Below are 26,087 nucleotides of genomic sequence, written 5' to 3'. Positions count from 1 at the left end.
TAGAACACTGCACCCAACAAAATCAGAATACACATTCTTCTCAAATGCACATGGGTCACTCTTCAGGATAGACCATATGGTGGGTCACAAAACAAGTCACAATACATTCAAAAATACTGAAATCATACAATGTATATTCTCCAACCACAATCAAACGCAACTTTGTAAAATATCAATAACAGAAGGAAAAGGAATATTCACAAATATGTGGAAATGAAACAGTAGTAGATATATTGAGGCAAATGAAACTGAAAATACAACAAACCAAAACTTATAGGATGCAGTGAAGGCAGTGCTGAGAGGGAAATTTATATGCTTGCATTAAAAAAAAAGAAGGAAGACTTCACATCAGAAAACTAACATCAAAACTGGAAGAACTAGAAAAAGAAGAGCAAACTAAACCCAAATCAAGCAGAAAGAAGGAAATAACAAAGATTAGAAAGGAGACAAATGACATGGAAAACAAACAAAACAACAGAGAGAATCAACAAAACCAAAAGTAGGTTCTTTGAAAAGATCAACAAAATTGACAAACCTTTAGCTAGACTGACAAAGAATAAAAGAGGATACAAGTAACAAAAATCAGAAATGAAAAGGGACACATTACTACAGACCCTGCTGAAATAAAAAGGACTATAAGTGGTTACAATGAACAGCTGTATGTCAATAAATTAGATAACACAGATGAAATGGACAAATTCTTAGAAACACACAAACAACTACCCTAAGTCAAGATCTCAACAAACCAATTACTAGTGAAAAGATAGAGTTAGTCTGAAAAACCTCCCCAAAAAGCAAAGCCCAGGACCAGATAAGTTTCACAGGGAAATTCTACCAAATATTCTAAGACGAGTTAACTTCAATTCTGCTCAAACTCTTCCAAAAAATTGAAGAGGAGGGAATACTCCCTAACTCATTCTATGAGGTCAACATCACCCTCATACTACTGCTGGATAAAGATACCTCAAGAAAAGAAAACTACAGGCCAATATCTGTTATGAATATAGATGCAAAAATCCTCAACAAAATACTAGCAAACCAAGTCCAACAGCATATTAGAAGAATTATACACCACGATCAAGTGGGATTTATCCCTAGTATGCAAAGATAATTCAAAATAAAACAATTAATTTATGTAATACACGTTAACAGAAAGAAGAGAAAAAAAAACACATGATCATCTCAATCAGTGCAGAAAAGGCATCTGACAAAATACATCACCCTTTCTTGATAAAAACACTGATAACACTAGGAATAGAAGGAAGCTTCCTTAACATGACAAAGGACATAAATGAAAAGCCTATAACTAATATCCTATTAATGAAGAAAGATTGAAAAGCTTTCCCTCTAAAATCAGTAACAAGACAAGGAAGCCACTGTTATTTAACATTGTACTGGAAGTTCTTGACAGAGCAATTAGGCAAGAAACAGAAATAAAAGGCATCCAAATAGAAAGGAAGAAGTAAAACTTTCCCTATTTGAAGATGATATGATCCTATATGCAGACAATCTTGAAAAATCCACAAGAAAGCTCTCAGAGTTAATAAATGAATTCAGCAAAATAGCAGGGTACAAGATCAATACCCAAAAATTAGCAGAGTTTCCAAACACAAGAAAAGAACAATTAGAAGAAGAAATCAAGAAAAAATTCCATTCCCAATAGCAACTAAAAGAATCGTATACATAGGAATAAATCTAACCAAGGATGTAAAGGACTTGGACACAAAAAACTACAGAATATTGCTATGAGAAATTAAAGAAATCCTAAAATAAATGGAGGATACACTATGTTCCTGGATTAGAAGACTAAAAATCATTAAGATGTCAATACTACCGAAAACAATTTATAGAGTCAATACAATCCCAGACAAAATTTCAACAATCTTCTTTACAGAAATGAAATAACCAATCATCAAATTTATATGGAAGGATAAGGTCCCTGAATAGCTAAAACCATCTTGAAAAAGAAGAATGAAGTTGGAAAACTCACAGTTCCCGATTTTAAAACTTACTACAAAGCGTCAGTAATCAAAACAGCATGGTACTGGCACAAGAACAGACTTACAGGCAAACGGAATATAATTGAGAGCTCAGAAATCAACCCTCACACTTACGGCCAATTGATTTTTGACAAGCTGGCAAAGACTACTCAATTGGGAAGGAACGGTATCTTCAAGTAATGGTGTTGGGGAAACTGAATCTCCATTTGCAAAAAAAAAAGTAGTAGAACCTTTACATCACACCATATACAAAAATTAACTCAAAATGGATCTAAGACTTCAATATAAGAGCTAGAACTATCAAACTCCTAGAAGAAAATGTAGGGAAGCATCTTCAGGACTCTGTGTCAGGCAATGATTTCTTAGACTTTATACCCAAAGTATAAGCAACAAAAGATAAAAAAGACAAATGGGACCTCATCAAAATGAAAAACTTTTGTCCCTCAAAAGACTTTATCATGAAAGTTTATCATGGAAAAAAAAAAAAAAAAAGAATCACAATGGGAGAATATATTTGGAAACCACATATCCAATAAAGGATTAATATCCAGAATATATAAAGAAATCCTCCAACTTAACGACAAAAAAACCAAACAACCCAATTTAAAAATGGTAAAAGATTTGAAGGGATATCTCTCTCAAAAAAAAAAAAGATATACAAAGGGCCAAGAAAGCATATGAAAAGACGCTTAACATCATTAGCCATCAGGGAAAAGCAAATCAAAACCACAATGAGATACCATTTCACACCCATTAGAATGGCTGCTATTTTCAAAAGTAGAAAATAACAAGTGCTGGAGATGATGCGGAGGAATAGGAATACCTACTCATTGCTGGTCGCAATATAAAATGGGGCCGCCGCTGTGGAAGAGGTTTGGAGGTTCCTGAGAAAGCTAAGTACAGAACTACCATATGAGCCTACAATCCCACTACTTGGTATATACATACCCCAAAGAATTGAAAGCAGGGACTCAAACAGATGTTTATATATTGTTTTTTACAGCGGCATTATTCACAATTGCCAAAAGATGGAAGCAACCCAAGTGTCCATCAACCAATGAATGGATAAGTAAAATGTGCTCTATACATATAATGTAATATCATTCAGCTGTAAAAAGGAATGAAGTCCTGATAGATGTGACAACATGGATGAATCTTGAAGACATCATGTTGAGTTGAATAAGCCAGACACAAAAGGACAAACATTATATGATTTCACTGTTTTGAAACAATTAGAATAAGCAAAATCAACAATTTAGAAACTAGAATATAGGTTACCAAGGGACAGGATAGGTCGGCACTGAAATATATCTGAATATGATTAAAAGGGGAAATGTTAGATTGTATATATGATAGCAATAAAAAAATTTTAAAAATCCATGGAACTACAGTATACAACAGTGAACCCTAAGTTAAACCATAGACGTTAATTAATAGTACAATTATAAAAATGTGTTATCAATTGTAACAAATGTTCCACACCAATGTAAGATGTTGGTAGTGGGGTGATACATAGGAATCCTGTATTTTATGCATGATTGTCCCATAAACCCACAACTTCTCTTAAACAAATGGCATAAAAATATTGCTTAGCTCACAGTAAATGCTCAGTAAATGCTATTATTACTTTAATAATGGGGAGAAGGCAGAGAGGAAGCACATTTCTATATGAAGATTTTAACCTTATCTCAGCTTTCCTTGGAAAACTGTCTCTGTAACAGACCTCCCATGAAAACTAATTCTCTAGTGTTCTGTTAGGTGAGGGAAGCAGTTGTCAGGCTGCATGGGGTATGGGAGGGAATCGCAGGATATCAGCTCATCTCTTAAAGGCTTCCCCCACCATGGCTAAGGTTTCAGCTTTCTCTTCTTGGCTAAGTTAATTATCATTCAAGCATCTGGTTTCCACCTTCTATAAGTATTCTGACATCTCCTGTCCACTGGAATCTCCTCTCTAATTATCTTCCTCTGTGTAGGTTTACGCTTTTGAAAAAGTCTTTCCTGTCATTGTAGTGCAGTTTCAACAGGGAACAGAGCTGAATGAATGTGCTTTACTGGCTTTTTAAAATGGCAGACTTAATTTCAATTATTACATTATTCCTGGCCTCAAAAAACAAGAATAATCCTATTTTTAAAATAAAATTTTTTAACCCAACTTTTTCAAAAGTATTTTCTCTTTAACAAATACAGCTTCCGAAAGTATGTGACACTTTGCAAGAGCACTGATACTAAAACTTTAAAGCTTTCATTTAAATAATTGACAAATTAGAACTTAACTTTAGGGCCTGTAAGTAATTCAGCACAATTTGGACTGTTATTTGTATTCTGAATCAATGACACATGCTTTTTTGAAAAGTAATCTGTTAAAAATATGCATGTCGAAAACAATACAAATTTCAAAATAAACAGTTTAAAGAAAAAAAAAGAACAGTTTGCATGTGTCAGATATTTTGTCTTAAATCTTTGTAAGATATTTATACTTCATACATATCTACTCTGGCACAACTAAAAATTGGGTGTATAGCATTCTAATTTATTGATGTTGGTTGTATTTTCATGCAATGAATGACTGGCTATAGCAAGGGACCCCTCTTTATCTTTCTAATCCATGCCGTAGTAACCAAATAATTCATCAAACTCAGTCTTGAAACTTTTACATCCAGAGTTAAGTAACAAACTGAGGTCTAACTGTATCATTTTACAAAACCTGTGAATAGCCTCAGAGCTTAAAAAAGTGGGAGAAGGAGGGTCAGAGGACCAACAATTATTAAGAATCTGTTATGTGCAAGTCTCAATGCAGACGTTTTAAACAACTTACCTAATGTAATCTTCAAGATAATCTGACAAGGTGGGGTCATCATGCCATCATTTCATGAATAAGAAAACAAGGTTTAGATAACCTAGGAAACTCAGGAATGACCAACTCCATTCTCACCTGTCAATATTTTAATTTAAAGAAAGAGTAATGAAGGGAGGCGGGGCAAGATGGCAGACTGGTGAGCTGTATGTTTTAGTTACTCGTCCAGGAAAGTAGGTAGAAAGCCAGGAAATGCGTGGACTGGACACCACAGAGCAATCTGACTTTGGGCATACTTCATACAACACTCATGAAAACGTGGAACTGCTGAGATCAGCGAAATCTGTAAGTTTTTGCGGCCAGGGGACCCGCACCCCTCCCTGCCAGGCTCAGTCCCGTGGGAGGAGGGGCTGTCAGCTCCCGGAAGAAGGGAGAACTGCAGTGGCAGCCCTTATCGGAAACTCATTCTGCTGATCCAAACTCCAACCATAGATAGACGGAGACCAGACACCAGAGAATCTGAGAGCAGCCAGCCCAGCAGAGAGGAGACAGGCATAGAAAAAAAAACAACACGAAAAACCCCAAAATAAAAGCGGAGGATTTTTGGAGTTCTGGTGAACATAGAAGGGGGAAGGGCAGAGCTCAGGCCGGAGCCCAGGCCCTGAGGCGCATATGCAAATCCCGAAGAAAAGCTGATCTCTCTGCCCTGTGGACCTTTCCTTAATGGCCCTGGTTGCTTTGTCTCTTAGCATTTCAATAACCCATTAGATCTCTGAGGAGGGCCCTTTTTTTTTTTTTTTTTTAATCCTTTTTTCTTTTTCTAAAACAATTACTCTAAGAAGCCCAATACAGAAAGGTTCAAAGACCTGCAATTTGGACAGGTCAAGTCAAGAGCAGAACTAGGAGAGCTCTGAGACAAAACACAATAATCCAGTGGCTGAGAAAATTCACTAAACACCACAACTTCCCAAGAAAAGGGGGGTGTCCGCTCACAGCCATCATCCTGGTGGACAGGAAACACTCCTGCCCATCGCCAGCCCCATAGCCCAGAGCTGCCCCAGACAACCCAGTGTGACGGAAGTGCTTCAAATAACAGGCACACACCACAAAACTGGGCGTGGACATTAGCCTTCCCTGCAACCTCAACTGATTGTCCCAGAGTTGGGAAGGTAGAGCAGTGTGAATTAACAAAGCCCCAATCAGCCATCATTTCAGCAGACTGGGAGCCTCCCTACACAGCCCAGCAGCCCAGAACTGCCCTGGGGGGACGGCACTCACCTGTGACATAGCACAGTCATCCCTCAACAGAGGACCAGGGGGTGCACGGCCTGGAAGAGGGGCCCACTTGCAAGTCTCAGGAGCCATACGCTAATACCAAGGACTTGTGGGTCAGTGGCAGAGACAAACTGTGGCAGGACTGAACTGAAGGATTAGACTATTGCAGCAGCCTTAAAACTCTAGGATCACCAGGGAGATTTGATTGTTAGAGCCACCCCCCCCTCTCTGACTGCCCAGAAACACGCCCCATATACAGGGCAGGCAACACCAACTACACACGCAAGCTTGGTACACCAATTGGACCCCACAAGACTCATTCCCCCACTCACCAAAAGGCTAAGCAGGGGAGAACTGGCTTGTGGAGAACAGGTGGCTCGTGGATGCCACCTGCTGGTTAGTTAGAGAAAGTGTACTCCACGAAGCTGCAGATCTGATAAATTAGAGATAAGGACTTCAATTGGTCTACAAATCCTAAAAGAACCCTATCAAGTTCAGCAAATGCCACGAGGCCAAAAACAAGAGAAAATTATAAAGCATATGAAAAAACCAGACGATATGGATAACCCAAGCCCAAGCACCCAAATCAAAAGACCAGAAGAGACACAGCACCTAGAGCAGCTACTCAAAGAACTAAAGATGAACAATGAGACCATAGTACGGGAGACAAAGGAAATCAAGAAGACCCTAGAAGAGCATAAAGAAGACATTGCAAGACTAAATAAAAAAATGGATGATCTTATGGAAATTAAAGATTCTGGACACTCATAGTACAAGACTAGAGGAAGTTGAACAACGAATCAGTGACCTCGAAGATGACAGAATGGAAAATGAAAGCACAAAAGAAAGAATGGGGAAAAAAATTGAAAAAATCGAAATAGACCTCAGGGATATGATAGATAATATGAAACGTCCAAATATAAGACTCATTGGTGTCCCAAAAGGGGAAGAAAAGGGTAAAGGTCTAGGAAGAGTATTCAAAGAAATTGTTAGGGAAAACTTCCCAAATCTTCTAAACAACATAAATACACAAATCATAAATGCTCAGCGAACCCCAAATAGAATAAATCCAAATAAACCCACTGCAAGACATATTCTGATCACACTGCCAAACATGGAAGAGAAGGAGCAAGTTCTGAAACCAGCAACAGAAAAGCAATTGACCACATACAAAGGAAACAGCATAAGACTAAGTAGTGACTACTCAGCAGCCACCATGGAGGCGAGAAGGCAGTGGCACGATATATTTAAAATTCTGAGTGAGAAAAATTTCCAGCCAAGAATACTTTATCCAGCAAAGCTCTCCTTCAAATTTGAGGGAGAGCTTAAATTTTTCACAGACAAACAAATGCTGAGAGAATTTGCTAACAAGAGACCTGCCCTACTGGAGATACTAAAGGAAGCCCTACAGACAGAGAAACAAAGAAAGGACAGAGAGACTTGGAGAAAGGTTCAGTACTAAAGAGATTCGGTATGGGTGCAATAAAGGATATTAATAGACAGAGGGGAAAAATATGACAAACATAAACCAAAGGATAAGATGGCTGATTCAAGAAATGCCTTCACGGTTATAACGTTGAATGTAAATGGATTAAACTCCCCAATTAAAAGATATAGATTCACAGAATGGATCAAAAAAAATGAACCATCAATATGTTGCATACAAGAGACTCATCTTAGACACAGGGACACAAAGAAACTGAAAGTGAAAGGATGGAAAAAAATATTTCATGCAAGCTACAGCCAAAAGAAAGCAGGTGTAGCAATATTAATCTCAGATAAAATAGACTTCAAATGCAGGGATGTTTTGAGAGACAAAGAAGGCCACTACATACTAATAAAAGGGGCAATTCAGCAAGAAGAAATAACAATCGTAAATGTCTATGCACCCAATCAAGGTGCCACAAAATACATGAGAGAAACACTGGCAAAACTAAAGGAAGCAATTGATGTTTCCACAATAATTGTGGGAGACTTCAACACATCACTCTCTCCTATAGATAGAATCAACCAGACAGAAGACCAATAAGGACATTGAAAACCTAAAGAATCTGATAAATGAATTAGAATTAACAGACATATACAGGACATTACATCCCAAATCACCAGGATACACATACTTTTCTAGTGCTCACGGAACTTTCTCCAGAATAGATCATATGCTGGGACATAAAACAAGCCTCAATAAATTAAAAAAGATTGAAATTATTCAAAGCACATTCTCTGACCACAATGGAATACAATTAGAAGTCAATAACCATCAGAGACTTAGAAAATTCACAAATACCTGGAGGTTAAACAACACACTCCTAAACAATCAGTGGGTTAAAGAAGAAATAGCAAGAGAAATTGCTAAATACATAGAGACGAATGAAAATGAGAACACAACATACCAAAACCTATGGGATGCAGCAAAAGCAGTGCTGAGGGGGAAATTTATAGCACTAAACGCATATATTAAAAAGGAAGAAAGAGCCAAAATCAAAGAACTAATGGATCAACTGAAGAAGCTAGAAAATGAACAGCAAACCAATCCTAAACCAAGTACAAGAAAAGAAATAACAAGGATTAAAGCAGAAATAAATGACATAGAGAACAAAAAAACAATAGAGAGGATAAATATCACCAAAAGTTGGTTCTTTGAGAAGATCAACAAGATTGACAAGCCCCTAGCTAGACTGACAAAATCAAAAAGAGAGAAGACCCATATAAACAAAATAATGAATGAAAAAGGTGACATAACTGCAGATCCTGAAGAAATTAAAAAAATTATAAGAGGATACTATGAACAACTGTATGGCAACAAACTGGATAATGTAGAGGAAATGGACAATTTCCTGGAAACATATGAACAACCTAGACTGACCAGAGAAGAAATAGAAGACCTCAACCAACCCATCACAATCAAAGAGATCCAATCAGTCATCAAAAATCTTCCCACAAATAAATGCCCAGGGCCAGATGGCTTCACAGGGGAATTCTACCAAACTTTCCAGAAAGAACTGACACCAATCTTACTCAAACTCTTTCAAAACATTGAAGAAAATGGAACACTACCTAACTCATTCTATGAAGCTAACATCAATCTAATACCAAAACCAGGCAAAGATGCTACAAAAAAGGAAAACTACCGGCCAATCTCCCTAATGAATATAGATGCAAAAATCCTCAACAAAATTCTTGCAAATCGAATCCAAAGACACATTAAAAAAATCACACACCATGACCAAGTGGGGTTTATTCCAGGCATGCAACGATGGTTCAACATAAGAAAATCAATCAATGTATTACAACACATTAACAAGTCAAAAGGGAAAAATCAATTGATCATCTCAATAGATGCTGAAAAAGCATGACAAAATCCAACATCCGTTTTTGATAAAAACACTTCAAAAGGTAGGAATTGAAGGAAACTTCCTCAACATGATATAGAGCATATATGAAAAACCCACAGCCAGCATAGTACTCAATGGTGAGAGACTGAAAGCCTTCCCTCTAAGATCAGGAACAAGACAAGGATGCCCGCTGTCACCACTGTTATTCAACATTGTGCTGGAAGTGCTAGCCAGGGCAATCTGGCAAGACAAAGAAATAAAAGGCATCCAAATTGGAAAAGAAGAAGTAAAACTGTCATTGTTTGCAGATGATATGATCTTATATCTAGAAAACCCTGAGAAATCGACGATACAGCTACTAGAGCTCATAAACAAATTTAGCAAAGTAGTGGGATACAAGGTTAATGCACATAAATCAGTAATGTTTCTATATGCTAGAAATGAACAAACTGAAGAGACACTCAAGAAAAAGATACCATTTTCAATAGCAACTAAAACAATCAAGTACCTAGGAATAAACTTAACCAAAGATGTAAAAGACCTATACAAAGAAAACTACATAACTCTACTAAAAGAAATAGAAGGGGACCTTAAAAGATGGAAAAATATTCCATGTTCATGGATAGGAAGACTAAATGTCATTAAGATGTCAATTCTACCCAAACTCATCTACAGATTCAATGCAATCCCAATCAAAATTCCAACAACCTACTTTGCAGACTTGGAAAAGCTAGTTATCAAATTTATTTGGAAAGGGAAGATGCCTCGAATTGCTAAAGACACTCTAAAAAAGAAAAACGAAGTGGGAGGACTTCCACTCCCTGACTTTGAAGCTTATTATAAAGCCACAGTTGCCAAAACAGCATGGTACTGGCACAAAGATAGACACATAGATCAATGGAATCGAATTGAGAATTCGGAGACAGACCCTCAGATCTATGGCCGACTGATCTTTGATAAGGCCCCCAAAGTCACTGAACTGAGTCATAATGGTCTTTTCAACAAATGGGGCTGGGAGAGTTGGATATCCATATCCAAAATAATGAAAGAGGACCCCTACCTCACCCCCCACACAAAAATTAACTCAAAATGGACCAAAGATCTCAATATAAAAGAAAGTACCATAAAACTCCTAGAAGATAATGTAGGAAAACATCTTCAAGACCTTGTACTAGGCGGCCACTTCCTAGACTTTACACCCAAAGCACAAGCAACAAAAGAGAAAATAGATAAATGGGAACTCCTCAAGCTTAGAAGTTTCTGCACCTCAAAGGAATTTCTGAAAAAGGTAAAGAGGCAGCCAACTCAATGGGAAAAAATTTTTGGAAACCATGTATCTGACAAAAGACTGATATCTTGCATATATAAAGAAATCCTACAACTCAATGACAATAGTACAGTCGGCCCAATTATAAAATGGGCAAAAGATATGAAAAGACAGTTCTCTGAAGAGGAAATACAAATGGCCAAGAAACACATGAAAAAATGTTCAGCTTCACTAGCTATTAGATGCAAATTAAGACCACAATGAGATACCATCTAACACCGGTTAGAATGGCTGCCATTAAACAAACAGGAAACTACAAATGCTGGAGGGGATGTGGAGAAATTGGAACTCTTATTCATTGTTGGTGGGACTGTATAATGGTTCAGCCACTCTGGAAGTCAGTCTGGCAGTTCCTTAGAAAACTAGATATAGAGTTACCATTCGATTCAGCGATTGCACTTCTCGGTATATATCTGGAAGATCGGAAAGCAGTGACACGAACAGATATCTGCACGCCAATGTTCATAGCAGCATTATTCACAATTGCCAAGAGATGGAAACAACCCAAATGTCCTTCAACAGATGAGTGGATAAATAAAATGTGGTATATACACACGATGGAATACTACGCGGCAGTAAGAAGGAACGATCTCGTGAAACATATGACAACATGGATGAACCTTGAAGACATAATGCTGAGCGAAATAAGCCAGGCACAAAAAGAGAAATATTATATGCTACCACTAATGTGAACTTTGAAAAATGTAAAACAAATGGTTTATAATGTAGAATGTAGGGGAACTAGCAGTAGAGAGCAATTAAGGAAGGGGGAACAATAATCCAAGAAGAACAGATAAGCTATTTAATGTTCTGGGGATGCCCTGGAATGACTATGGTCTGTTAATTTCTGATGGATATAGAAGGAGCAAGTTCACAGAAATGTTGCTATATTAGGTAACTTTCTTGGGGTAAAGTAGGAACATGTTGGAAGTTAAGCAGTTATCTTAGGTTAGTTGTCTTTTTCTTACTCCCTTGTTATGGTCTCTTTGAAATGTTCTTTTATTGTATGTTTGTTTTCTTTGTAATTTTTTTTTTCATACAGTTGATTTAAAAAAGAAGGGAAAGTTAAAAAAAAAAAAAAGAAAAGAAAAAGAAGGGAAAAAAAAAAAGATGTAGTGCCCCCTTGAGGAGCCTGTGGAGAATGCAGGGGTATTCGCCTACCCCACTTCCACGGTTGCTAACATGACCACAGACATAGGGGACTGGTGGTTTGATGGGTTGAGCCCTCTACCACAGGTTTTACCCTTGGGAAGACGGTTGCTGCAAAGGAGAGGCTAGGCCTCCCTATGGTTGTGCCTAAGAGCCTCCTCCCGAATGCCTCTTCGTTGCTCAGATGTGGCCCTGTCTCTCTACCTAAGCCAACTTGAAAGGTGAAATCACTGCCCTCCCCCGTACGTGGGATCAGATACCCAGGGGAGTGAATCTCCCTGGCAACGTGGAATACGACTCCCGGGGAGGAATGTAGACCTGGCATCGTGGGACGGAGAACATCTTCTTGACCAAAAGGGGGATGTGAAAGAAATGAAATAAGCTTCAGTGGCAGAGAGATTCCAAAAGGAGCCAAGAGGTCACTCTGGTGGGCACTCTTATGCACACTTTAGACAACCCTTTTTAGGTTCTAAAGAATTGGGGTAGCTGGTGGTGGATACCTGAAACTATCAAACTACAACCCAGAACCCATGAATCTCGAAGACAGTTGTATAAAAATGTAGCTTATGAGGGGTGACAATGGGATTGGGAAAGCCATAAGGACCACACTCCACTTTGTCTAGTTTATGGATGGATGAGTAGAAAAATAGGGGAAGGAAACAAACAGACAAAGGTACCCAGTGTTCTTTTTTACTTCTATTGCTCTTTTTCACTCTAATTATTATTCTTGTTATTTTTGTGTGTGTGCTAATGAAGGTGCCAGGGATTGATTTGGGTGATGAATGTACCACTATGTAATGGTACTGTAAACAATCGAAAGTACGATTTGTTTTGTATGACTGAGTGGTATGTGAATATATCTCAATAAAATGAAAAAAAAAAAAAAGAAAGAGTAATTAAGTGTATATGTATGTACGCTCATGTACATATATATGTATATACACACATATTGCTTCTTTAATATTTTTAGACTCACAAAATCACTTATTTCATCTAATTTTGATTACATAACACATGACAGTTCAACTCCATTCACTAATTTCAGAAGAGGGTGGGAAGCTGAGAAAATGCTTTCCAGTGTATATTACTTCAACTGTTTGACAATTCAAAGTATCTGTTAATGATGGTGAATTCAAAGGTATGGGAATGGATGGGGGTGCTAAGTCCCAAAACCCAGAGGCAATAGTCTCTTCAAAGTTGTATCTCCCGTTTCTCATAAAGTAGACACCCCTTGTCAACATGAATAAGTCAGGATGGTCACTGCCTAGACATCCCTGAGATTGGGAAAGTGATTAAACTAGAGGAAGGGGCAGAAACACACAAGATGGAATTTAACAAAGGATGATGAATACTGAATCCCTATACAATCTTCTTTTTCTTAGTTGCTAGGGTATTAGAATAGCTAGAAGGAAAGAATTGAAATGATGGAACTATAACCCATGGCATCCTTTGAAATTTGTTCTATAGCTACTTGTTAAATTTTCATTTGAAAGCTATCACCTTTGTGTATATATGTTATATTTCACAATAAGGAAAATAACAAAACTATGGTAATGTCACTGACAACAACTCTGGAAATTTCCTATATAACTACTTGTAAAATCATACTTTGAAAGATTTTTTTTTTGTATATATGTTATATTTCACAATAAGGAAATAATTGAAACTGTGGAACTGTAACCCATAATATTCTTTTAAATTTGCTCTCTAACTACTTGTTAAATTGCACTTGAAAAGTTATCACTTCTATACATATATGTTATATGTTACAATAAAAAGTATGATTAAAAAATAAACTATCAGATAGGTTGACTTTTCCCACATTGGAAAAAAATTATGGGAAAAAATTTAATGAATAATGTGTACTTGTAAGTAATTACTTATTTCAAAATCTTTCAACCAATGGAAAATATTAATAAACATAGTACATTAACTATAAAACCATGTCAAGAAAAGTAACCTTAACTTTCATCTTCGTCACTAAAAAACTTAAGAATTTTTGCTATAATACAAAAGATTCACAAAATCACTTGCAAATTATTTAACAAGTTAAAAAATTTATTGTTTATTCATTAATACCGAAACACTAGATATACAAACAAAAACTCTAATAATTTATCTATATTTAATAAAATCTAAGAGCATAGTATTCTAACTTTTATATACTAGCTAGCCTCAGATGTCCATATATATTTTTTTCTAGACTACCAGTATTAGGCTTAATGAAGAAACAAAAAGTATATTTGAATTTTAAACATTGTTCTTTACAGTTTTTATAGGGAGATCCCATTTATTTTCTCAAAGGAAGATGCTAGAAGCTTTATCAGAATCACTTGACTTTTAAAAAGATCACAAGTAAAATAGTGTTTCTTCCTCTAAAATGTACTTCTCTCCTCCCTATAATCAATATTTAGCTCCTTTAACTTTAAATCCTATGACTGGGTAAAATCTAGGAATTATTGTTAAGTAATCAGTCTTTGGGAAAAGAAGGGAAAAGAGAGCATTACCCTGGACTGCAAACACAGTACTAGCTATTGGAGGTCATGTTTAAACAATGAAATCCCTTTGATGATATCACCATTGGGAAGAAAACAGACACTCAAAGGCTAGAAAGCAATACATTTTCCGAAAGTTCTCCATAAGATTATTTCCAAATTTGATAGCTAAAGTGGTATGTCACAGAAATAAAATAACAAAGCTGAAAGCAATACTGTTTTTTGTTGAAATCTTCTCAAAGAGAAATTTTAAAGGAAATATGAATTCTTCATATTTGTAGATGGCAATAAATAATTAAAAGCTATTTAATAAAATGTGTCCTAAATCAAAGTTATGCGACTCATTAAAATTGTGCAACAGATGACAAATGTACCAAAGAGTTTGGAAAAAAGGACAAAATATTACATGCTAAAAATATTTTGAACATTATACTTTTTAAATCATCCAAAATCTTTAATATCAACAGGTTTGCCCCCTACTGAAGGGAAGCTTAGGATGTTTCACTTGATACAAATGAGAAATATGAGATAGATACTAAGAGACCCCTTTCATGACGCTTCTGACTTCTAGTAGAATATGTAAAGATCTTGGAAGTCATTACTACCATCCTCACAGCAAGAAAAAAAAATGAAAAACTTAAAATCAACAATTCTTCTTAGAACCACAGAGAACATAAGTCACAGGGCAAACCACTCCAACTAAAACTGGAGAGAAAGGCAGATACAGAGAATCACAGTTTATAAGGAGCAGAAAGCAATGCCCAAGCCAGCAACTGATAGGAATACTTGCAAGGTAATTGATTATTTGCTGGAGCTTGAGTGTGGACTAGCTTACGAGATTCAAAACTCTTAGAAGACCAGCCTTCAGGAGTTTTGCCTCCAGAAGCCCCACTAGGTTCTCAGGATGAAGATCAGAAAAAAATCCCCTCATGTTTCCCACTCAGATTGTTCTATTCTCCTTACCAAAGGCATGCTATCAAGTGAAACTATTTGCCAGAGCCTAACAGATGAGGGAGAAGGGAAATACCCAACCCTAGTACCCTCTAGTCTTTGACATGTGAGAATGGAAAAACCCAATTTCAGCACCCTATAGCATTTGACATTGGGGAAAGGAAATGTCCAACTCCAGGTCCCTCTAGCCTTCCTATCTCACACAAGGAGTGAAAAACAAAACAAAACAAAATAAAACTGAGAAGCACTTGTGATGGTCACAATCCAGGAATACAGACTCACTAGAAGACAAACTGAATCTGAGGAAGATAGAAAAGTTTCCCCTCAACCCACATCTTATCACCACATCAATAAGGCTCCATATATAACAGAGAATTAGAGCTGAAAAGAAATGCAAGGCTCAGACCATATTTAAGAAAGAGTCTCGCAAGGGAGAGGCTAGACTTGCATATAATTGTGCCTAAGAGTCTCCCCCTGAGTACCTCTTTGTTGCTCAGATATGGCCCTCTCTTTCTCTCTAACTAAGCCACCTCAGCAGGTGAACTCACTGCCCTCCCTACTACGTGGGACCTGACCCCCAGGGGTGGAAATCTCCCTAGCAACGCAGGATATGACCCCTGGGAATGAATCTGGATCTGGCACCATGGGATTGAGAATATCTTCTTGACCAAAAGGGGGATGTGAAATGAAATGAAATAAAGTTTCAGTGGCTGAGAGATTCCAAATGGAGTCAAGAGGTCACTCTGGCGGACATTCTTATGCACTATATAGATAACACCTCTTAGGTTTAATGTATTGGAATAGCTAGAAGTAAATACCTGAAACTATCAAACTCCAACCCAGTAGTCTGGACTCCTGAAGACGACTGTATAACAATGTAGCTTATAAGGGGTGACAGTGTGATTATGAAAACCTTGTGGATTGCACTCCTTTTATCTAGTGTATGGATGGATGAGTAGAAAAATGGGGACAAAACCTAAATGAAAAATAGGGTGGGATGGGGGGGATGATTTGGGTGTTCTTTTCTACTTTTATTTTTTATTCTTATTCTGATTCTTTCTGATGTAAAGAAAATGTTCAAAAATAGATTGGGGTGATGAATTCATGACTATCTGATGGTACTGTGAACAGTTGATTGTACACCATGAATGACTGCATGGCATGTGAATATATTTAAATAAAACTGAATTTAATTAAAAAAAAAAAGAGTCTCTAGGGAAATCCAAAGGCAACAGGGGAGACAAAATCAAGGGCACATTAGGAAATTTTAGCATCTAACATCTATAGGAAACAGTAAACATAGCTTCACTCCAAGCCTGATAAACATAAAATCTCACACTAAAGGTCTACACAGTATACCATGTCTGGCTTTCAACAAAAAAATAACAAGATAGGCTAAAAGGCAAACAATACAGTCTGAAGAGACAGGGGAAGCATCAGAGCCAGACTATGACAGGACAGATTTTGGACTTATCAGATCATAAATTTTCAATAACTATGATTAATATGCAATGCATCCTTATTAATATAAAATGGCAATGGACAACATGTAAGAACAGATGGATAATGTAAGCAGAGAGATGGAAACCATAAGAAAGAATCAAAAAGAAATACTAGAAATCAAAAAAAGTAACAGAAATGAAGAATGCCTTTGATGGTCTCATCAGAAGACTGCACACAGCCAAGACAAGAATCAGTGAGCATGAATATTTCTCAATAAAATCTTACAAAACTGAAAAGCAAAGGAAAAAAAAAAAAAAAAAGGACTGATGAAAAATGGAACAGAATCTGAGAACTGTGGGGCAATAATAAAAGGTATAACATATATATCATGGGAATATTGGAAGGAAAAGAGAGAATGAACAGAAATGTTTGAAGTAATATTTGCCATGAATTTTCCAATTATTGACAGATATCAAAGGATAGATCTAGGGAGCTCAAAGAAAACCAAGCAGGATAAACACTAAAAAATCTTCACCTAAGCATACCATATCCAAACGGCAAGTTTTCAAGAAAATCTTGAAAGAAGTTGGGGTTGCGGGGCCCTTTACCTTTAAAGGAATGAAGATAAGAATGACATCAGACTTCTCTATAAAAATCATGCAAGCAAGAAGAAAGCGAAATGAAATATCTAAAATGTTGAAAGAAAAAAAAATTACCAACCTAGAATTCTATATTCAGCAAAACTATCCTTCAGAAATGAAGGAGAAATACTTTCTCAGACAAAGAAAAATGGAAGGAATCTGTCAATCACCAGTAGGCCTGCCTTGCAAGAAATGTTAAAAAGTTCTTCAGTGAGAAGGGAAGTGATATAGGTCAGAAACCAGATTTAACATAAAGAAAGGAAGAGTGTTCGGGAGCAAAAGAATGAACATAAAATATAATCTTTACTTTCCTTATTCTTAACTGATCTAACAGAAAAGAGTTGTTCAATATAATAATGGGAGTAATATATTGGATGATTAGCGCTTAATGATAAGCAATGTAGGGATGGGAGGAAAGAATTGGGAATACTGTGTCATAAGGTACCTGCACTAACTGCAAAGTGGCACATGGTTGGACTTAGATTAGTTGTAAATGTTATTGCAAACTTTAGGGCAACCCTAAAACCATTTTAAAAGAAGAATCATTGATATGCTAAAAGGAGAAAAAATAATCAGGATAAAAGGGAATCAGGTAAAATACACAATTAAAACAAGAGGAGGCAAGAAAAAAAAGGAATGAAAGACAAAAAAGAAACAAAGAAAAAGGGCAAGGAATAGAAAACAAATACAATATGGTAAATATTAACCTAACTATATCGATAATCTCTTTAAATATGAATGGTCTAAATATATCAATTAAAAGACAGAGATTATTAGAGTGGATTAAAAAAAAGATCAACTCCATATTGTTCACAAGAAACCTACTTTAAATATAAGACACATATAGATTAAAAGTAAAGGGGTGGATAGGAACCAGAGGTTTGTGGGGATGTGGTGGAATGGGAAGCACAAGCAATTGGTCCCTCCACCAGAACAACAACAAAATATTCAAGAACTGTCTGAATCAACTATTTTGAAACTCCAGAGTTCAGTAGAACACTGTGCAGCATCCAGGGAAGAGCAGGAGGAAGAAGCTGTTAAATTGTGATCAATACAGTGAATTGAACTCCCACAATTTCATGGGTGGCAACAGTGAAGTTCTCAAACCTGACCCTTGGTGCAGTGTGCTGGTGGCAGGATGGGACACAAACACCTAATTTAGAAATGGGCAAAAGACTTGAAGAGACCTCTCCAAAGAAGACACACAATTGACCAGGAAGCACATGAAAAGATGCTCAACATCATTAGCCTTCAGGGAAAAGCAAATGAAAACCACAATGAGATAAAAATTTCACACTCATTAGAATGGATACTATAAAAAAAACAACAGAAAATTACAAGAGTTGGAGAGGATGCAGGGAAATAGGAACACTTCTTCATTGCTGGTGGGAATGTAAAATGGTGCAGCTGCTGTGGAATATAGTTTGGCAGTTCCTTGGAAAGTTAAATATAGAATTACCATATGACCCAGCAACCCCACTTCTAAGTATATACTCCAAAGAATTGAAAGCAGGGACTCAAACAGATATTTGCACACTGATGCTCATAGTAGCATTCTTCGCAAATGCCAAAAAGATGGAAGCAACCTAAATGTCCAGCAACCGATGAGTAGGTAAACAAAATGGGGTTTATATATACAGTGGAATATTACTCAGCTGTAAAAAAAAAATGAAGTTCTGATACATGTGACAACATGGATGAACCTGAAGACATCATGTTGTGAAATAAGCCAGATACAAAAGGACAAACTTGTATGATCTTACTGATATGAAAAAATAAACAAATGCATAGAGTCATAATCTAGAACATAGGTTACCAGGGGGTGGCATGGGTTTGAAAATAGGGAATTAAGACTTAAAATGTATAGTTTCTATTTGGGATGGTGGAAAGGTTTTAGTAGGGAATGGTGGTGATGGTAACACAACATTGTGAACACAACAGTAATGAATTATATATTTTAATGTAGTTAAAAGAGGAAATTTTAGGTTGTACACGTATTACTAGAATAAAATTTTTTAAAAAATCCATGCAACTGTACAACAGAAACAGTTAACCCTAAATTAAACCATGGAATTACAGTTAATAGTACAATTATAAAAATATGCTTTCATCAATTTTAGCAAATGTACTGCATATAATGCATGGTGCTAATAATAGGTTGATATATGGGAATCCTGTATTTTATGCATGATTGTTCTGTAAACCCACAACTTCTCTAATAAAAAAAAAATATAAAGAAGTTGGGAAATACATACTTTGCTAATACAAATCAAAAGAAAGCTGGAGTAGGTATATTAATTTCAGATAAAGCAGACTTCAGAACAGGAAAATTATCAGGGACAAACAGGGGAATTACGGAATGATAAAGGGGTAAATTTTCCAAGCAGACATAACAATCCTTAATGTGACTTCAACACATCTCTATCAGTAATTGGCAGATCCAGGTAGAAAATCAGTCCGAATATAGCTGAGTTGAACAGCACCATCAATCAAATGTACCTAATTCACATTTATAGAATACTTCATCCAGTAACAGCAGAATACATATTCTTCTCAAGCTCACACAGAAGATTCACTAAGATAGACCACATTCTTAGCCATAAAGCACATCTTGACACATATGAAAGAACAGAGATCATACAAAGTATGGTCTCAGCCCACAATGGAATTAAGCCAGAACTCATTAACAGAAAGGTTGCTTAAAAATTGCAAACTATTTGGAGATTAAACAACATACTCCTAAAATCACATGGGTCAAAAAAGAAGTCTCAAGAGAAATTTTAAAATATTTTGAACTAAATGAAGAGGAAAATACAACAAAATTTGCAGGATGCAGCAAAATCAGTGCTCAGAGGCAAATCTACAGCATTGAATCCATTACAGCATTGAGTCCTCCTTCATAAGATTTTTCCTTCTTGCTAATAGTCTCTCTATTACACATATATACAGAGGTTAAGTCTGAAACTCCATGACAGTAAATACTGCTTTCCTTTTCAGTGTCTATGACAGCTTCATAAAAACATCCAAAGAAAAGCAAAAAGCTTTACCCATAAAATCACTTCAGAAGTAAGTTAACAAATAGAATGAGAAGTTGCCTCAAATTAGTTTACCTGAGGTGTGAGGGAAGAAGGATCAAAGCTATATTATGAAAATTTAACAGAAAACACTTGCAAAAGCATATTTTTAATCTAGAAATGTATGTTTCAAATATGATAAAACACAGCAGATAGTGTCCAATAATGAGTGACTTCTGCAAGACTTAATCGACTTGAAGGCACCCAGGTATTCAAATAACACCTCTCCTCCCACAAAACATTCTCTCTCTCTCTCTCTCTCTCTCTCTCTCTCTCTCTTTTGCTTTCGTTTTCTTTGTAATATTTGTCATTATCTGAAATGAGCTTGATGGTGATTCTAAAAGAGAAGATTCAAAAATGTTTTGAAAAGTTAACAGCCTCAAAAGAGCCTTTCATTGTGGCTGGTTTGGTGCAGAATATCCTTGTAGGGTTTTGCTTTGTATAATATATCAAATTTATTATTACATTATTATAAACCAAATTACTCTGCAATCCCAGCTGATCCTGCTGCTTACCTATATTCTACACCTTCTAGAGGCCCTGACTATGACCATTTAACTTGAGTTCTGCCTTCCCAAGCTCTTCCATATTCTAGGCACCATACAAGACAGCCATCTGTTCACAAATTATCTTACAGATTATTTCCCAACTTTTTTTACAAGCTGCTTATAGATTTAAATTTCTCTATCTCACACTCAGGGAGGTGGGAGGTGCTCAAAAATACCAGATGAAATGTTCTTGTAAATAGACAGACAGAGATAGATACGGAGAATAGTACTAAAGGATAACATACCAAGTTATTTACAAGCATAATGGGTAAAGATATGAGAATAATAATATTAACAATAAAAAAACACAAAAACTACAATTTTAAAAATTACCCATACTTTCATTTTCGTAAAATTACAGAAGATCCCATTTAAAATAAAGAAATTTTGAAAAAAATCAAAGAATTAGAGTTATATGTACTCACTTATAGGGTTGTACATGTTATGCTTTCAAATTGCAAATTCTAAATAGAAAATGACAAAACCTTTTAATTTATATAACTGTGTATATACATATGAAATACAAAAAAGGTGTGACTGGACATAAATCAACCTTTTAATGCGGTTATCTGGTGGTAGGTAAAGACATTTACAGATTTCTGGTGTACTGGACATAAGCTTCTGCTAGTGCCCCTCCTTCCAGTATTGTCTCTCCCTCACACCTACTCTTTTATTCAACAGTGGCTTCATTTGCCCAGAAATTTATCTCCTGATGTAATTACTAATCCTTGACCAAGCTATTCTCTGATCTACACCAACAATTCTCTTGCATGCCTGAGAGAGTGTAGGCACTAATGAAGTGCTGAACTGGAAACTGGAGGAATGTCCTTGCGGAATCTAGTAGGTTGGGACTTGTCTGATAAAAGGTTATGCGGTATGGTCATTTTCCCAAAAGGGACAGGCCCAGAATCTGGGCAGGGATTGCAGGCCAAAGGAGCAGTAGGAGGCAGTCAGGAGAAGAGTGGGTCAAGTTGCTGGTAGTGTACTATTGCCAAATCAAACAACTTTAAATATTATTCCCTCCTACCATGTGTTTCTAGGGAAGGCAAAACTCCATGAATATGAAGGATCCCTATTTTCCTGCCCCAAACTCAGTCTACAAATAGTAATTATGATACAAGTAAAGATAGCATGTTCTTTTGGTAAAGTCCAACATATTATAGATTCTTGGTAAGTATTAAAGAGAAGAAACATTGCCTTGAGCAAAATAAGTCCAAAGAATTTCATGGTTGTTTTTATACAAACAGAACAGATCATCAGGTGTTCATAAGAGTATACATATTAAACTATTTTAAAAGCCAGAAATTATATTTGACAGAGGCATAAAAATAGTTTTTAAAAATGCACCTGTTTTTAGCTAATCCAAAACCAGCAATATATATAGATTGTATAATTATATATATCATGGATATGCAAAAATGTGTTTCTTATTATGAACATGCCCTATTAGCTCAATGTTTATTTGACTGTTGTTCTATCTCATGCTTTTACATAACTGGGATTGGGATACTGTTTTTTAAATGTACTATTTTTTAATGTCCTCTTAGAAGCAAAATGACAACCTCATTTTATTTTACCTTTTCAGAATACATTCATTCAGTCATTCATTCATTGAACAAAGTAGTTACTGAGGATCTGCAATATATTAGGCACTGTTCTTTGCTCTGAAAATACAGCAAGGAGTAAGACAGAGAACAATTTTTTCCTTCATGTAATCAATATTCTACTAGAGGAAAACAGCAAATAAACAAACACGTGAAATACATAGTATGACATTTGTTGATCAGCACTATGGAAGAAAATAGGAGGGATAGAGAAGGCCACTAGTAGGGAGAAGGTTAAATAGAGTGGGGCAGGGATGGCCTTGCTGAGAAGGGGAAATTCAAGCAAAGGACTGAACGAGGTAAGAGGAAGAGTCATATGAATATCCTGGAGAAGAGAGTGTTGCAGGCTGAGGAGTTCAACATGTTCAAAGGTCCTCAGTCAGGGAGCATGCTCACATCATCTCTATTCTGAAGCTATCTCACACTATTCTGTCCCTTTCTCATTTTACTGCAATCAGGCACTAGCCTCTCTGCTATTGCTGAAATACATGCTGCTAAATGGAGGGTAGGAAGCCAGAGAGGCAGTACAGACCTATGGAAGCTCCGCCTACTCAAACTGACCATTATCATATGCTGAAAGGGACCTCTGGCAACAACCATTCCTCTTGAGCAGCACTGTCCAAAAAAACTTCCTGCAATAATGGACATGTTCTCTGTCTGCACTGTACAAGAAGGTAGCCACTAGTTACATGTAGCTATTGACCACCTGAAATGTGGCTACTGGAACTGAGGAACTGACATTTTAATTGTATTTTTCTTTTAATTAATTTAAATTGAAATAGTCAAATATGGCTAGTGGCTATACTGTTCTATCTAGCATAGCTCCCAAGAAAGGGTAAGTCTTGAAAACACAGGAATTTATCATTGATAGAGATAAACCTTACTTCCCAAAAGCATTTAATTTGTAAAAGTTCAAGTTGGTCTAATATGAATTTTATGATAAAATGTGGTAATTATGATAGCTTCACTTGACCATCACAAAAAAATACGTATTAGCCATTAGCTACCATGTAATTCTTTGGCTACTAAATGGAACTATTGTTATTAGGCTTTCTTAATTCAGCTTTAGTGTTTCCCTGTGGGAGGTTTATTAACTTAGAAGTAATGAGTTAAGAGATTTTTTAAAAAATCTGTTTTTAAATCAAGCTGTGCTTCTTCCTAGCAAGTTTTTTCTTCCCAGTTTGTCTTCATTTGACACACATTTACATGCAAAAGTAAAAATATGAATAAAATATAACAAATGGGATGTGGTATAATAAATGATACATTCACGTAATACTAAACTCTAACAAAATAAAATTTAATACTATGATTAGCAGAGTGACTTAAGATATTCTTTTTGGAAACTGGCAATCAAATGGCTTTGTTTCCTACAAAATTAAAAATGAGGGATACTCATTATTCCAGAGATACGAAAAATAAATCTTTAAAACTATACTTAACTTTTTAAAAACTTACGGTTTCTAAAGGAAAGGCACAATAATATGTGCCATATCAAACATACTACCATTAAAGCTACACAAGAAGCTTTCATGTTTTAGAGTGTCTATGTTTAAATGAACAACATCCAGAGACGATGAAAGCCAGTTACTAAAAATTTATTGCTTGGTTAAAATTCAGTTTACAATTTAGAGGAGTTTTAAAATCTCTGTGCCATTATGAAGCTTTATGGAGTTTATAGTGGAGATGACAACAGAAATAAAAAGATCTGACAAACAGAAAATACCAAAGATATTTCCAACATTATCAACACGGATTTTCTTTTCCTATTATTTCTTTTTACCTTATTCTGAAACAACTGGCTTTAACTCATCTGCTTGAAAAGACAGCTAAGTTTCCTAGGATCCCTTTCAAAAATGCAACTGATGGGCAGAGTTGAATTGAATATTATTTTTATAATTTATTTAAAAACCAGAATGTAAACTCCATGGAAGCAGAAATGTTTGGTAATTCATGGTATTCCTAGTGCCTAAAATAGTGCCTGTGCCTTCAACATAGTAGGAACTCAATAAAGAGTTGTTCAGTGAATGAATAACCAGGACCTTTTATATATCTAAATTGCAATTGTAACTTCACTATAGATTTTCTTCTTAACAATGGTAATCCAGAATCATCCTACTTATCAAACATTCATACCACAAAGACTTTTTAAAGATTCTTGAATTAGCCAATGGCTTTCATATTCATTATTTCTACGGTTATAGAATTCTATAATCCCTTCCAATTCCAAAAATTATATATTCTAATAATGACCTAAAACTGTAAAGGAAAAACCTAAAACCTATTCAAATGTAATGTCATGAAATGTTAGAACAAAATATCACTTAAATTACTACAGAAATAATTACAAAACAATTGGTGCAGAATCCTGGCCATTTAATGGTTCTCTTAAGCATTTCACAGGATATTTTCAAGTTGTCTGCTTAGTCTTGTTTTATATTATGTCAAACCTTTCACTTTCAAAACCAAGGAAATTGAGACACCAGATAGTAAACTTCACTGTGCTTTTTAAATTTTAAATCAGAAGGATCTAATTTATTTATCTTTTTAAAACACAGTTCGCAGTGAAAAAAACTGAGCTGAAATGTTTGTTAAAATGCTGTTTACAGCAAAAGTCTCAATGTTTGATCAACTAACACTGAAGTTTAAATTAGGTCTAAACTCAGGAAATTGACCTTCATAATATTTAACAAGATGTTTGTCTTTATCAAGGTGGTTGTCTTGTAAGGGAAGAAGACTTAAATGCCTTGACTTACGGTCAAATTTCGATCCCAGATCTGTATGCTTCCATTCTGGCAGGCAGCTGCTATGAGGTTTCCATCTCTATTATATGTGCACGTGGTAGGAATTACTTTTTTACCCTGTATCGTCCGTGGTTTAAATACACTTTTTTGCTTCTTTGGATTGTCAACTTCCCATGTCCTCACAGTCCTAAAAAGAATGAGGAGATTTTCAGAAAGGAGTTTAAATTAGGGAGGAGCCCATAAAGATTGCCTCACCTTTTAAGCATATAAATATAATTATTATTTAAAAATAAAACAATGTGCAGTGTAAACCATTCTCCATTCCAAAACGGAGTTGTTCACTGAAATAACTAAATAAAGTAAACCATCCGAATCATGTTGTCATCAAACAGCAAGTGGCATACTCTACTTTCAATCTGTCAGAGTAGTTAGTTCCGACCCTCTAAACAGTGGCCTCCAAATTGTTCCAACTATATACCCTAACAGGTAAAGACTGTTGAACATATACTCCCTACATACAAACAGTAATTTGTGTATTACTTAAGTGTGTTAATACATTATTATATAATATACATCAGAAAATACACTGAAAAACTAAGTTTAAAAAAATGATGCCCCATCATGAGGGCCTAGACAAAGACCTCATGCCTCTTGGAAAGAAGTAGAAATACTATCTGCCTCTGAGTTTTATTCCTAAGTAACAAGCA

At 35.9% G+C, this 26,087-nt stretch overlaps 1 protein-coding gene across 2 annotated transcripts in view; it reads right to left on the bottom strand.

The window, feature by feature from the left end:
• WDR70 (WD repeat domain 70) overlaps nt 1–26,087 on the bottom strand; it is a 558,042-nt gene that overhangs the window by 176,288 nt on the left and 355,667 nt on the right. For both annotated transcript variants that reach the window (XM_037799489.1, XM_037799490.1), the window contains exon 10: nt 25,393–25,567. In XM_037799489.1, the coding sequence (XP_037655417.1) occupies nt 25,393–25,567 (175 nt within the window). The remainder of the gene's footprint in view (nt 1–25,392; nt 25,568–26,087) is intronic.

This window comes from Choloepus didactylus, chromosome 11 (assembly GCF_015220235.1).
Source record: "Choloepus didactylus isolate mChoDid1 chromosome 11, mChoDid1.pri, whole genome shotgun sequence".
In the NCBI taxonomy this organism is placed as follows: Eukaryota; Metazoa; Chordata; class Mammalia; order Pilosa; family Megalonychidae; genus Choloepus; species Choloepus didactylus.
This window is presented reverse-complemented; position numbering and strand designations above follow the sequence as displayed.